This window comes from Rhinopithecus roxellana, chromosome 14 (genome assembly GCF_007565055.1).
Source record: "Rhinopithecus roxellana isolate Shanxi Qingling chromosome 14, ASM756505v1, whole genome shotgun sequence".
Taxonomy (NCBI): domain Eukaryota; kingdom Metazoa; phylum Chordata; class Mammalia; order Primates; family Cercopithecidae; genus Rhinopithecus; species Rhinopithecus roxellana.
Genome location: NC_044562.1, coordinates 79,029,164 through 79,045,622, shown reverse-complemented (window position 1 = coordinate 79,045,622; position 16,459 = coordinate 79,029,164). Strand labels below are relative to the sequence as shown.

Below are 16,459 nucleotides of genomic sequence, written 5' to 3'. Positions count from 1 at the left end.
ACAGAAGTTTGGCCAAAAATAATGTGGGTGAATAAACTGAGCATCATCTTTACTAATTTTCCAGGTCACCACTTTGAGATGAATATTTACTTGAACTTCTAATAAAAATTATATGAAGAACATTAACTTCCAGAAAGAAATAACTAAATTTCTTTATTTTGCTAATTCTCATTTTTCCTTAATTCCAAGTTTATCATATGTTTTAGCAAGACATCACAACAAAGCAGACCTACAAAAAACAGTCTATCCCCAAAATATACTCCAGACCTTTACTAGATTATCTCTAAATCATAAAGTTGCTTTAATTGCGTAAAAAGGGATATAAGTTTACAATCCGATAAAAACAATTTCTCTTACTTAAAAAACACTAAAATGCACTGCTCTTGACATTATCTTCTAGAAGATAAGAATAATATCTATTTTATACACAATATCATATGCATTTATTTAGTATTTAGTATTTAGGGCTGAAATGCCATATTTTTAATTCCTTTAAAGTACATCAGTCCTCCCATAGAAATAGAAAAAATAAATATGGAAACATAATAACTGTTAAATCTTATCAAAAACAAAGGAAAAAAAAGATGATCTTGAAGAATTTAGCGAGTTTTAAGAAAAAGAAGAGTTCTAGGTAGTCTTTCCAGGGAAGAGGGATAAACTCTCAAGATACTTGCCTACTGTCAACTTTCAGCATATGCTTTGAAGAAAACACTAACAAGTAACCACAAACTCTTTGTAAATCATAAAGTTCATGCTTAAAGACAATCATGACATACACATAACCCAAGGCAACCATGCCAAACCCCTCAGTCACCTACTCACCAATGGGCTGCCTATATGGATGGTAAACATGGATGTCAAATGGTCTGTGTGTTGTGTTCACCAGTGTCTGTCTATTTGATCCATCATATTTGTTTCCCTTTTCCACTGTCCTTGTATTCCAATCTGTCCAATAAACAGTATCTTCAAAAATGGTCATAGCGAAGGGGTGAGGCAGTGTCCCATCATACACTGTGTGTCGACGGTGGCCCTCCAAATCAGAGTACCTGCAGCAGTAAGCAGAAACAGTTACGTGATGAAGGTAATCCTTCTCCTCTAATGTCTTGCAGGATAAACGAATTCACAAATCAACAAAATTCTACCTCCTAGAGATAACATAAGTTCAGATCCTCAAAACTCCTAGTCTTTAATTAAAACAAAAACTAAACTTAAAGGATTTATTTGAATTGAACAAAAGATGTAGAAGTGAAAAGGCAATGCTTAACAAAATAGGAATAGTGTCAGGAGTTTAAATAATCACTAATTCCTAACCACGGCTGCCTTCCTGCAGATGAAGCTGGTATAGCTATTGTAGGTTTACGGCCTCTTATGTTGATGTTCCTCATTAAGCACCCTTTTGATATACTGGGGTGAACACCATTCTTGTTTCTTCCAACACCATTGGAAGAAATCAGTAGATAGCAATATTGTACTGGAATTCTACCTTCTCATTAACATTCCGGAGGGGACGCTATTCTAGGAGATAGTTAGGTTCTCAGTATAACCTGAGGGGAACACAACTCAGAGGCCTGCAGGGTTAACTTTGCAAACACCAGCAGGACATTTATTATTAATCGTGCCATGGCACCATTAGCGAATACTTTTCCAGATGAACAAACCTCCAGAAAAGGTTCTCTGATTTCAATATATTACAGAGGATCCACAGCCAAATTCCCAAGTCCTCTCAGTTCCAAGGGCTTTCATTACTATGGGTCTACATCAGAAATCATTTCTAAAATAGTGACAATTTAATATTTTAAAAATTTGGAACATATCCTAAAATTCAAACAGGAGATAGAACAAGCTATCAACTAAGAAGCTTGATAATGTTAGCCACGCAATGTTAAAAATATTTCCTAAAATATAATTTATGGTAACTTATAGAAGCCATAGGAAAACTTGAAGATGTGCTTGACCTCTGTTGATAAGGATGCAGGTAAATGACCAGAAATCGGGGGGCGGAGCAAGATGGCCGAATAGGAACAACTCCAGTCTCCAACTCCCAGCGCGAGCGACACAGAAGACCGGTGATTTCTGCATTTTCAACTGAGGTACTGGGGTCATCTCACTAGGGAGTGCCGGACAATCGGTGCTGGTCAGCTGCTGCAGCCTGACCAGCGAGAGCTGAAGCAGGGCGAGGCATTGCCTCACCTGGAAGCGCAAGGGGGAAGGGGATCCGTTTTCCTAGCCAGGGGAACTGAGACACACAACACCTGGAAAATCGGGTAACTCCCACCCCAATACTGCGCTGTAAGCATACAGGCATTCCAGGAGAATATATCCCACACCTGGCCGGGAGGGTCCCACGCCCACGAAGCCTCCCTCACTGCTAACACAGCGGTCTGCCGCGATCTATCGGCAAGGCAGCAGCGAGGCTGGGGGAGGGGCGCCCGCCATTGCTGAGGCTTAAGTAGGTAAACAAAGCCGCTGGGAAGCTCGAACTGGGTGGAGCTCACAGCAGCTCAAGGAAGCCTGCCTGTCTCTGTAGTCTCCACCTCTGGGGACAGCCCACAGCTGAAGACCAACAGGGGAAGTAGCGGGAGCCGGTGCAGACGCGAACGACTCTGTCTGACAGCTTTGGGAAGAGCCGCGGATCTCCCAACGCGGAGGTTGAGATCTGAGAACGGACAGACTGCCTGCTCAGGTGTGTCCCTGACCCCTGAGTAGCCTAGCTGGGAGAAATCCCCCACTAGGGGCAGTCTGACACCCCACACCTCCCAGGGTGGAGTACACCCCTGAGAGGAAACTTCCAAAGGAAGAATCAGACAGGTACACTCGCTGTTCAGCAATATTCTATCTTCGGCAACCTCTGCTGCTGATACCCAGGCAAACAGGGTCTGGAGTGGACCTCAAGCAATCTCCAACAGACCAACAGAGAGTCCTTCTGACTGTCAGAAGGAAAACTATCAAACAGGAAGGACACCTATACCAAAACCCCATCAGTTCGTCACCACCATCAAAGACCAGAGACAGATAAAACCACAAAGATGGGGAAGAAGCAGGGCAGAAAAGCTGGAAATTCAAAAAATAAGAGCGCATCTCCCCCTGCAAAGGAGCGCAGCCCATCACCAGCAACGGATCAAAGCTGGTCAGAGAATGACTTGGACGAGAGGAGAGAAGAAGGCTTCAGTCCATCAAACTTATCAGAGCTAAAGGAGGAATTACGTACCCAGCGCAAAGAAACTAAAAATCTTGAAAAAAGAGTGGAAGAATTGACAGCTAGACTCATTAATGCAGAGAAGATCATAAACGAAATGACAGAGATGAAAACCATGACACGAGAAATACGTGACAAATGCACAAGCTTCAGTAACCGACTCGATCAACTGGAAGAAAGAGTATCAGCGATTGAAGATCAAATGAATGAAATGAAGCGAGAAGAGAAACCAAAAGAAAAAAGAAGAAAAAGAAATGAGCAAAGCCTGCAAGAAGTATGGGATTACGTAAAAAGACCAAATCTACGTCTGATTGGGGTGCCTGAAAGTGAGGGGGAAAATGGAACCAAGTTGGAAAACACTCTTCAGGATATCATCCAGGAGAACTTCCCCAACCTAGTAGGGCAGGCCAACATTCAAATTCAGGAAATACAGAGAACGCCACAAAGATACTCCTCCAGAAGAGCAACTCCAAGACACATAATTGCCAGATTCACCAAAGTTGAAATGAAGGAAAAAATCTTAAGGGCAGCCAGAGAGAAAGGTCGGGTCACCCACAAAGGGAAGCCCATCAGACTAACAGCAGATCTCTCGGCAGAAACTCTACAAGCCAGAAGAGAGTGGGGGCCAATATTCAACGTTCTTCAAGAAAAGAATTTTAAACCCAGAATTTCATATCCAGCCAAACTAAGTTTCATAAGTGAAGGAGAAATAAAATCCTTTACAGATAAGCAAATGCTTAGAGATTTTGTCACCACCAGGCCTGCCTTACAAGAGACCCTGAAGGAAGCCCTAAACATGGAAAGGAACAACCGGTACCAGCCATCGCAAAAACATGCCAAAATGTAAAGACCATCGAGGCTAGGAAGAAACTGCATCAACTAACGAGCAAAATAACCAGTTAATATCATAATGGCAGGATCAAGTTCACACATAACAATATTAACCTTAAATGTTAATGGACTAAATGCTCCAATTAAAAGACACAGACTGGCAAACTGGATAAAGAGTCAAGACCCATCAGTCTGCTGTATTCAGGAGACCCATCTCACATGCAGAGACATACATAGGCTCAAAATAAAGGGATGGAGGAAGATCTACCAAGCAAATGGAGAACAAAAAAAAGCAGGGGTTGCAATCCTAGTCTCTGATAAAACAGACTTTAAACCATCAAAGATCAAAAGAGACAAAGAAGGCCATTACATAATGGTAAAGGGATCAATTCAACAGGAAGAGCTAACTCTCCTAAATATATATGCACCCAATAAAGGAGCACCCAGATTCATAAAGCAAGTCCTTAGAGACTTACAAAGAGACTTAGACTCCCATACAATAATAATGGGAGACTTCAACACTCCGCTGTCAACATTAGACAGATCAACGAGACAGAAAGTTAACAAGGATATCCAGGAATTGAACTCATCTCTGCACCAAGCGGACCTAATAGACATCTATAGAACTCTCCACCCCAAATCAACAGAATATACATTCTTCTCAGCACCACATCGCACTTATTCCAAAATTGACCACATAATTGGAAGTAAAGTACTCCTCAGCAAATGTAAAAGAACAGAAATTATAACAAACTGTCTCTCAGACCACAGTGCAATCAAACTAGAACTCAGGACTAAGAAACTCAATCAAAACCGCTCAACTACATGGAAACTGAACAACCTGCTCCTGAATGACTACTGGGTACATAACGAAATGAAAGCGGAAATAAAGATGTTCTTTGAAACCAATGAGAACAAAGATACAACATACCAGAATCTCTGGGACACATTTAAAGCAGTGTGTAGAGGGAAATTTATAGCACTAAATGCCCACAAGAGAAAACAGGAAAGATCTAAAATTGACACTCTAACATCACAATTAAAAGAACTAGAGAGGCAAGAGCAATCACATTCAAAAGCTAGCAGAAGGCAAGAAATAACTAAGATCAGAGCCGAACTGAAGGAGATAGAGACACAAAAAACCCTCCAAAAAATCAATGAATCCAGGAGTTGGTTTTTTGAAAAGATCAACAAAATTGACAGACCGCTAGCAAGGCTAATAAAGAAAAAAAGAGAGAGGAATCAAATCGATGCAATAAAAAATGATAAAGGGGATATCACCACTGACCCCACAGAAATACAAACTACCATCAGAGAATACTATAAACGCCTCTACGCAAATCAACTAGAAAATCTAGAAGAAATGGATAATTTCCTGGACACTTACACTCTCCCAAGGCTAAACCAGGAAGAAGTTGAATCCCTGAATAGACCAATAGCAGGCTCTGAAATTGAGGCAACAATTAATAGCCTACCCACCAAAAAAAGTCCAGGACCAGATGGATTCACAGCTGAATTCTACCAGAGGTACAAGGAGGAGCTGGTACCATTCCTTCTGAAACTATTCCAATCAATAGAAAAAGAGGGAATCCTCCCTAACTCATTTTATGAGACCAACATCATCCTGATACCAAAGCCTGGCAGAGACACAACAAAAAAAGAGAATTTTAGACCAATATCCCTGATGAACATTGATGCAAAAATCCTCAATAAAATACTGGCAAACCGGATTCAGCAGCACATCAAAAAGCTTATCCACCATGATCAAGTGGGCTTCATCCCTGGGATGCAAGGCTGGTTCAACATTCGCAAATCAATAAACGTAATCCAGCATATAAACAGAACCAAAGACAAGAACCACATGATCATCTCAATAGATGCAGAAAAGGCTTTTGACAAAATTCAACAGCCCTTCATGCTAAAAACGCTCAATAAATTCGGTATTGATGGAACGTACCTCAAAATAATAAGAGCTATTTATGACAAACCCACAGCTAATATCATACTGAATGGGCAAAAACTGGAAAAATTCCCTTTGAAAACTGGCACAAGACAGGGATGCCCTCTCTCACCACTCCTATTCAACATAGTGTTGGAAGTTCTGGCTAGGGCAATCAGGCAAGAGAAAGAAATCAAGGGTATCCAGTTAGGAAAAGAAGAAGTCAAATTGTCCCTGTTTGCAGATGACATGATTGTATATTTAGAAAACCCCATCGTCTCAGCCCAAAATCTCCTTAAGCTGATAAGCAACTTCAGCAAAGTCTCAGGATACAAAATTAATGTGCAAAAATCACAAGCATTCTTATACACCAGCAACAGACAAGCAGAGAGCCAAATCAGGAATGAACTTCCATTCACAATTGCTTCAAAGAGAATAAAATACCTAGGAATCCAGCTTACAAGGGATGTAAAGGACCTCTTCAAGGAGAACTACAAACCACTGCTCAGTGAAATAAAAGAGGACACAAACAAATGGAAGAACATACCATGCTCATGGATAGGAAGAATCAATATCGTGAAAATGGCTATACTCCCCAAGGTTATTTATAGATTCAATGCCATCCCCATCAAGCTACCAATGAGTTTCTTCACAGAATTGGAAAAAACTGCTTTAAAGTTCATATGGAACCAAAAAAGAGCCCGCATTGCCAAGACAATCCTAAGTCAAAAGGACAAAGCTGGAGGCGTCACGCTACCTGACTTCAAACTATACTACAAGGCTACAGTAACCAAAACAGCATGGTACTGGTACCAAAACAGAGATATAGACCAATGGAACAGAACAGAGTCCTCAGAAATAATACCGCACATCTACAGCCATCTGATCTTTGACAAACTTGAGAGAAACAAGAAATGGGGAAAGGATTCCCTATTTAATAAATGGTGCTGGGAAAATTGGCTAGCCATAAGTAGAAAGCTGAAACTGGATCCTTTCCTTACCCCTTATACGAAGATTAATTCAAGATGGATTAGAGACTTAAATGTTAGACCTAATACCATAAAAACCCTAGAAGAAAATCTAGGTAGTACCATTCAGGACATAGGCATGGGCAAGGACTTCATGTCTAAAACACCAAAAGCAACGGCAGCAAAAGCCAAAATTGACAAATGGGATCTAATTAAACTTAAGAGCTTTTGCACAGCAAAAGAAACTACCATCAGAGTGAACAGGCAACCTACAGAATGGGAGAAAATTTTTGCAACCTACTCATCTGACAAAGGGCTAATATCCAGAATCTACAAAGAACTCAAACAAATATACGAGAAAAAAACAAACAACCCCATCAAAAAGTGGGGAAAGGATATGAACAGACATTTCTCAAAAGAAGATATTCATACAGCCAACAGACACATGAAAAAACGCTCATCATCACTGGCCATCAGAGAAATGCAAATCAAAACCACAATGAGATACCATCTCACACCAGTTAGAATGGCAATCATTAAGAAGTCAGGAAACAACAGGTGTTGGAGAGGATGTGGAGAAATAGGAACACTTTTACACTGTTGGTGGGATTGTAAACTAGTTCAACCATTATGGAAAACAGTATGGCAATTCCTCAAGGATCTAGAACTAGATGTACCATATGACCCAGCCATCCCACTACTGGGTATATACCCAAAGGATTATAAATTAGTCTACTACAAAGACACATGTACACGTATGTTTATTGCGGCACTATTCACAATAGCAAAGACTTGGAATCAACCCAAATGTCCATCTGTGACAGACTGGATTAAGAAAATGTGGCACATATACACCATGGAATACTATGCAGCCATAAAAAAGGATGAGTTTGCGTCCTTTGTAGGGACATGGATGCAGCTGGAAACCATCATTCTTAGCAAACTATCACAAGAAGAGAAAACCAAACACCGCATGTTCTCACTCATAGGTGGGAACTGAACAATGAGATCACTTGGACTCGGGAAGGGGAACATCACACACTGGGGTCTATCATGGGGAGGGGGGAGGGGGGAGGAGGGAGGGATTGCATTGGGGAGTTATACATGATATAAATGATGAATTGATGGGTGCTGACGAGTTGATGGGTGCAGCACACCAGCATGGCATAAGTATACATATGTAACAAACCTGCACGTTATGCACATGTACCCTAGAACTTAGAGTATAATAAAAAAAAAAAAAAAAAAAAAAATGACCAGAAATCAGTCAAAATCTTATTTATTTATTTATTTAGAGACAGTCTCATTCTGTCGCCCAAGCTGGAGTGTAGTGGCACAATGTTGGCTCCCCGCAACCTCCTCCTCCTGGGTTCAAGTGATCCTCCTACCTCAGCCTCCTGGGTAGCTGGGACTACAGGCAGGTGCCATCACATCCAGCTAATTTTTGTAATTTTTGTAGAGACAGGGTTTTGTCATGCTGCCCAGGCTGGTGTTGAACTCCTGAGTTCATGCAATCTGCCCTGCTCAGCCTCCCAAAGTGTGGGGACTATAAGTGTGAGCCACTGCACCTAGCCACCACCTGTTTTTTTTAAAAATCATAGACCAGAAAGTAGTCCTGAGACCTTCCCTTTCGGTTCCTTTGTAATCTCTGTAGAGAGACCTCAGATACCTCTATGAGCATTTTTTGTCAAGAGTAGAACTACATGGCCATGCATGGTGGCTGACGCCTGTAATCCCAGTACTTTGGGAGGCTGAGGCAGGCAGATCACCTGAGGTCGAGAGTTCGAGATCAGCCTGACCAACATGGAGAAACCCTGTCTCTACTAAAAATACAAAATTAGCCAGGCATGGTGGTACATGCCTGTAATACCAGCTCCTCGGGAGGCTGAGGCAGGAGAATTGCTTGAACCCAGGAGGCAGAGGTTGCAGCAAGCTGAGATCATGCCATTGCACTCCAGCCTGGGCAACAAGAGTGAATCTCCATCTAAAAAAAAAAAGTAAGAGTAGAACTACAGGCACAGCTCCAGTGATGTGTTGGTGCATCCCAAGATGTACAAGGAATCAATTGGATGCTCTATAAAAATCTATTGCTTTATGTGTCTATGAAATATATTTCTGAACACAGGCATTGCTACCTCTCCAAGAGGTAACCAATTTAACATGGCTCATGAATATTAAAGTTTCCTTTATTCCCAGATCACAGGGCCTCATATTATGATTTGACTTTTAGACTGAAATCTACTGCCTAAATTTTATAATCCATCTACACAAATAATCTGTATTAGATTGTATCAAAAAGTGAACAGAATATTGTACAACTAGAAAATTCCTTTTTTCGTCTCTAATACTCCTAGAAACACTGTCTAAAGGTATGCTGAGTGAAACCTACTAAGCTTTCAAAACCAAGAATAATCTATAGGATCCAAAGAACAATAGAAGTCAGTTAGAAAATCATTGAAGCTTCTTTGAACATCTTGATGCTTCTACTAATTCAATATAGGATTGCATGGAAAGCTAACTCAGCTCTCTGATGTGCCTTTTAAGAGAGGATACACACACTGTGAGAAGGGCTAAGAGTATTACCATCAGTATATCACATCAAAATGATATAAGTAAACTAGAAATAATATTTCACTGCTTCTAATTAAAGTTAATCTCTACCCTAAGAGTGAGTTAGTATCTGCTACAGTAAATTCTGCAATGAGAATGCTAAGGGCTACCTTAGTGTAGCAAATGAACCAGTTCAAGAGAAAGTTCTGGAATTGATTAATTATGCTTGCCATGAGCACAGGAAGAAAGAGCACTAGCATGTGTGCCAGGTATTCCTTCTTTTTCAGTGGCATGTCCCAAGGGAATACGGTGTTAGAGAACTCCAAACTTTTCTACACTGACTTTGGCAGCAAAATAAACATAACAGAAGAAAGGAATTTTTAAAAATAAAATAAAATAAAAAACTTTGAAATAGCTCTACTGAATGAACGGCATTTCCATGCTTTTGAATGCAACAGGCTGTTCCTGGATCACTATCCATAAATGCTTATGCAGAAGACATTACTATGGTCCAACTAGGCCATAACTAGCAAAATTCAAACTAAACCCTCAATATGGGTATTCTTGATTAACTGTTAATTAATAATGCATATCATCTTTTTTACAATGAGTATTTTTATTGAACAGTATATTTAACACACTTAAAAAAATTATCCTATTACCAGAAAGATGTAAATGCCTTATCATATTGGATTAATGTTAACAGACTCTACTGCTACCTAAAATACTGCATTGCACTTAACCATAAATGTGCCAAAATATTTTAGGGAAAGTTTTTCAAATCCTTTTACTCTTTTCCTTTCCTCAAATACTAAAATTTATTAATCATGTATTTCATAGGGGAGAGCAAAGTAAAGAGACAAAAAAATTAAGATGAGTTGTACACTGAGCTGACTACCATGGGAAGAGATTATTAGCTCTGTTTTCTAGATGAAAAAAAAAAAAAAAAAAAAAAAAAAAACAATAAGAAGTGAAAACACCAGGTCATAAACCCTGATCCATATGATTTAAAAGTTCACCCTCTTTTTACTGCACCATCCCATAGAGCTCAGCAGTTTAAGTTAGAAGTGTGACTTCCTCCCAATGACTTCCAACAAACAGGTCTGTTAGACAATACAGGGGACTAATAGACTGGAATCACAAGCTCTGATGTTTGAAATAAACAGTCACACAATTGTTTTATGCTTTTCTATGTACGTACTCTATGTAACCCAAGTGGGCATCTGCCCAGTAGAGTAGATCATTGGTGTAATCAATGGTGATGCCATTAGGCCACTCTAACTTGGTGTAGATAATCACAGACTTGTTGGTTCCATCCATGCCTACTCTCCCAATGTATGCGCGGTGACCCCAGTCTGCCCAGTAGATGTACCTGTCAGGGCAAACACAAAAGATCAGTCCCTGATGCCAAAAGAAGTCAGTAGCCAAAATACACACCTTTTCTCCATTTAGAGAAATGGAGTCTACATTCTGTAGAGTCCCTCAGAAAGGAAAGAGAGCTAACAGCAAATAATCTAAAAAAGAAAAAGGAAGGGGACAATGTACAGAAAATGTTCACAAATAAACACAACTAACTGAATTTCAGTGGCTTTGACATGGAGAGTCCAGTAAAGAAATTGGTTTTCTGAAACCACAATTTTCTTTGCACACAGCCAAAATACATGACTCGAAAAGTGCAAAAGTGTGTCAGGGCAAAGAAAACAGAACAGCTGATGATGATGATTTGAAGAAGCCATGCTTCTACTCATTATACTAAACGATTTACCAAGTAGGAAAAGCAGAAGACAAACCCCAGCAAGACATTGGCCTTGAGATAGCTATATGAACAGCCTTTTTGGTAACAGAGGCGGAATAAGGAGGTGAAAGAAAAGCCCAGGATTGCAGGGAGACAATACCCATATTGAGGGTGAAGGGCAAGTCCTCTGGGATTATCAAAGCAGAAGGTGTTGTTGGCATCCACACAGTGCTGGGCCAGCATGCGGCGGTGTCCACCATTGAGGTCAGAGACAAAGAGGCCATCCAGGCGGGCATCCAACCAGTAGAGCTTTCTAAAATGGAGAGCCAGGAGTTAACCAATATAGTCACTCTGTGAAATGGGATATATTTAGTCACCCAGTTTCCTATCCAAGCTACCTGAGAATCACAGACAGTTGTTAGAAGTCACCTTTCTTCAGGCAAATGAGGGCAGGGGAAAGTAGGAAGTTGGTATTCCTGCAGTAAGGCAACAAAGCGTGCAAGACTGTGTATAATAATTCCCACTTTAAGGTGGTGTCATGTAGAAAATACTGGGGACACACCTCATTCGATGGGGCTGGTTTTACTTTCCTCATGCAGCATAAGACACCCTCTCCAGGCAATGCAAAGGCTTAGCAGAACAGGGAAGCAGAGGTAAGTATCATGAATTACAGTTTAAATGGTGGAGTCAAGGAAACAGACTTGTCTAAGTGTGTCACTGAAACTGCACAGAGAAACTCTGAATTATGACATGCTTAAGATAAAGATTATGACACCCTTAGGATAAAGAGACATCCCTGCCTCTGTCAGACAGGCTGTCAAAATGAGTTTCTTAACCTGTGACACGTTTTACTTAATCAAACCTAAGAAGCTTTAGAAACATATTAGGATCTATTAGAAACTGCTACCGCAAGGATATTTCTGTTATAAACACATTTTTATTTAATAAAATTTATTTTTCTTATAAGTAAGTGTTCTTAACCCAAGGTCTTTACCCAGAATCAGAGAAGCCAGCTTTGAGGATCTGTGTACTTTCTAAAGGGGCCCACGGTTTTCACCAGAGTCTTATAGTATCCATAACCCTCCAAAGGGTTAAATGCCCCTATAATGAGAAGGTCATTTAGGATTCGACAACCAATTCCAACCAGAAGGAGAATGATTTCCCTTCCAAAAGACCTGAATGCCTCTTTGCAATAAGTACGCCCTTATCCATTCATGCTGGATATCTGAATAGTTACGATAGTAGCATTGCTTCAGTCTTGAGCAAGAAGGAATGAGTATCCATATATGCACAAGTCTTGCCAGTTAATTCACTTGGGGAAATGACTAAATCCTGATGAATGAGATGGCTATAACCTTGGATTCCATCACTAGACACTAAGAACAGTAACAATAATAGTAGCTAATTATTGAACACTTGCTAAATGCCAGGCCTTAGACCAGGGACTTTTTAAAACATTACATTATTTCAGATCACAACAGGCTTAGAAGGAGTTGCTATTATTATTCTTGTTGTATTATTATTCCTGTTGCTATTACCATTCAAGTCCTGGTAGACTGGCTACCCCATAAGGCACTCTACTCTGTTGAGCTTACTGTTTTTCCATTAATTTCTCTTTATTCCACAGTCAAAAGACACCCTGTGAACAGATTCTTCTCAAGAAAACATGGAGAAGATATTCCATATCCACTCCTGGAAAAATTAAGATAACTGAGAGCCAACAGTATCTTGCAATGTACATAATGGTGGTTTAAAAAGTTATATCAAATGTAAGCAATGAAATGAAATGAAATGAAACCAAACACCCTAATGTTGACGCAGAAATCTTTACTAATATCGGAGAAGAAAATTTGTTGCTAATTTCAGTGTAGCTAGTATCTTAGAACTGCCCCCTACCAAAGTAAACATAAATGGGCTCCGTTCTGCCTTTGCGTTTTCAGGAACATTGATCCTGGTTGTGCACCATCCGGGACTTTCAAGAAAAGTTTACCCTACCCTCACCCAGACTTTCTTGGCCATCTTCCTCACATGTATTTAATTCTCTTCTGATGAAGAACACACCCTGATAGAGAGGAAAGTAGCTGAAATCCGAGGGAAATTTCATTCTAGCAGTTTCTCAGAGAGAGGGCTGAATGGCAATATCTTATAGTTCAAATACTGTTTTTTCTGCACTGGAACAAAGGATGGTGACAAGAACAGTACCATGTTCAGTTCTGTTCCTGGAAATCATTAATCACTATACTTTCTGACACGTAGGATATGTGAAACAGGAACTGATACATACAATAGGAATGCTTAGTCAATGTTCCATTCATTATTCAGCAAGCACTCAGCACCTATGTCAGGCCAGCTACTGGTCAGGGAGAAATGGGAAGCCAACTCTCCCCACCCAGTTTAGGATCTTTACCCTTAAGGGGGTCAAATAGGATGATGTGGGGAAGAGTCCTCTGGAGGTCTGGGTTGATTGCAACAAGAGCCTTTACAGCATAAGTGCCTGCAGATTGATGTCTATTGACCACAAGGCCAATTAGTTTATGCTGCCAAGAATCTGATAGATTTGATATTCAATAGAAATGTTAAGAAGTGTGGCTGATCTGGTAGTTTAGTTAAAATACCACTGGCCTGCCTTAAAGCCTGTCAGTTTCCAGAAGGGCAATCTCAAAACAAGAGTCTCGTGTTAGCCATTCTCCAGTTCTCATGACCAGCCCATGCTGGGAATTACTAGCATTGGTTGGTTTTTTTGTTTTGTTTTGTTTTGTTTTTTTTGAGACAGGGTCTCACTCTGTCACTCAGGCTGGAGTGCCATGGCATGTTCTTGGTCTCTGCAACCTCCATCTCCTGGGCTTAAGGGATCCTCCTACCTCAGCCTCATAAGTAGCCAGGACTACAGACATACACCACCATGCCTTGCTAATTTTTTCATTTTTCATAGAGACAGGTTTCGCCATATTGCCCAGGCTGGTCTTGAACTTCTGGGCTCAAGCGATCCTCTCATCTCAGCCTCGCAAAGTTCTGGGATTACAGGTGTGAGTCACTGCTCCTGGCCAATGACTAGTATTGTAAGCAAGCCTATGTACCTCAGGAGAGCAAGGGCCATGTCTGCCTTGATCCCCTCAAAACCCCTGCTGCTTGTCATCACACTGGGCATGCGGGAGGGACTCAGGAAGTGACGACTGTGAATGCACCGGTGAATGCATGAATTGTCCCTTCATATCATCTCCAGTTAAGTGAATGGCCAGCAACAGTGAATTCTCTTCCCTTGCAATTCCTGTTTCCATAAAAATGATACTATAAATTTTAAAATAATTAGATATTCTCTTCTGTATCTCTCATTTGAGTATCAGATACAAAGCAGAAAATAAATCTGCAGAAACACTGAATGTATCTGCATATTAACCCAAGTTGAAAAATTAATTTCCTATCAACATGAAAACATGGTTAGAATTTTTTTTTTTAATTTTTAACTTTTAAAAAGCTCATCAGTGTTTTCTTACCTGGAAACCCACTCTACAGCCAGACTTTCTGCAGCTGGTAGTCTGTGGTTTATGATTGTCTCCTTGTTTGTCTTATTCAGAAACATTCTCTCAATGACTTGCCTCTGTGTATCAATCCAGTACAATCTCTTTTCTATTCGGTCAAAATCTAACGCCACAACATTGCCCAGTCCTTCCAAGATGAGGGAGTAAAAATAGCCATCTATAGTTAGATTTCTCAAATAGTAACGGTTGCTAAAAATGAGATAGGGTTCGATGTTACTGTTTTGCCGGCAGGTCTTTCCATCTGGTTCTCGGAGGTAGCCTGGGGCACACTTACAGATGTAGGAGCCTATTACATTCTCACACTTCTGGCTACAGACAAAAGGCATCTCTGTGCATTCATCAATATCAACACAAGTCCGCTTGTCAGACATAAGCTTGTAACCAGGACGACAGGAACAATAGAAACTGGTTAAGGTGTCTGTGCAGTTGTGATCGCAGCCACTGATTGAAGGGTCATGGCATTCATTAACGCCTGTAGGTAAAAGGCAATTCTTAGAGATCCTAAAATATCAACAACCAACTCACTATAATGGTTCAAAGTCAACATTCTACTAAATAGTGCCAATTCTTAATGAACTATGCTAAGACAGACAACAGAGACTTCCAAATACTGTGGATTATTGAAAAGTCACTATTTTTCAACTTCCTCACCAACTTATTCCTTCATCAGCAGTTTAAACAACTAATAGAGGAGAAATGAGAAAGAAGAGGAGAAGAAAAGAGGCTGGCCAGTGTGCTGGTCAAACAGGGCTCAGGGAAAATTTTCTAAATGCTCTGATTTGTAGCATCTTCCAGTGTGACTGCTCACACCATGGTCAAGCTCAGGCTTCCAGTGTGACATCACTGAACACGGAACCACAAAGAGATACACACATTTGCCTCTCACGAGATGGCAAGAGCTCAACGCTAGGTGCAACACAACACTACACGTCCCTCTGGCTGGTCCTGTAACACGTGGGCAACCTCACCCAAAAATGATCTACAGAGGGAGGAGCACATGTTCTTATTAGTTCTCTATTCATCAAGGAGCAATAGATTAAAACTTCATGCACTGCATAATCCATGATCCAAATATCAGACCAAGCTCTGCCACTAGTTTACCGTGCACCCCCCCAAACAATTCATTTCCTGTCTATGGGCTACAGTCTTATTATCTACAAAGAGAAGAGGGTACAGAAGATCACTAGGACTCCTTCTAGTTTTAAGAGCGAATGTTTCATAGGTTTGGAAGAGACCTAATGAGATCACTTCCTCTTCAAACTAAAAATTTTAATTTCAATTATGTACTATTGAGAATTTAATTCTTACCGTTTAGGTAAGGTAAAATTAATTAAAATGCAATGGAAATCTATATGAATTAGGACTAAACATTAAAAAATTCCATATGATTTTTGTATAAATGTGTAATATAGCACATGCTTTTCTTAATTATTAAATGGTTTTTGAAACTTTGGTAGAAATTTGTAGAAGTTTCTCTTATAATAGAACAAAAGCCAGTTTTAGATGATTTTTAAATTTTTTTCATTTTTTTTTCTTCAACTTTTATTTTAAGTTCAGGGGTACATGTGCAGGATGTACAAGTTTGTTATAACAGGTAAACACATGCCATGGTGGCTTGCTGCACAGATTTTTTTAATATTATGCCTAGATATTCTCTTCTCTACATTTCCACAGTAGTTTCTGTCTAGCATTTAATTTTAA

At 40.1% G+C, this 16,459-nt stretch overlaps 1 protein-coding gene across 1 annotated transcript in view; it reads right to left on the bottom strand.

Moving 5' to 3' along the window:
• LRP2 (LDL receptor related protein 2) overlaps nucleotides 1-16,459 on the bottom strand; it is a 227,082-nt gene that overhangs the window by 47,294 nt on the left and 163,329 nt on the right. The window contains exons 51-54 of the mRNA XM_030916829.1: nucleotides 14,714-15,230; nucleotides 11,380-11,532; nucleotides 10,686-10,856; nucleotides 823-1,046 (exon numbers count right to left, since the gene is read on the bottom strand). Coding sequence (XP_030772689.1) covers nucleotides 823-1,046; nucleotides 10,686-10,856; nucleotides 11,380-11,532; nucleotides 14,714-15,230 — 1,065 coding nt within the window. The remainder of the gene's footprint in view (nucleotides 1-822; nucleotides 1,047-10,685; nucleotides 10,857-11,379; nucleotides 11,533-14,713; nucleotides 15,231-16,459) is intronic.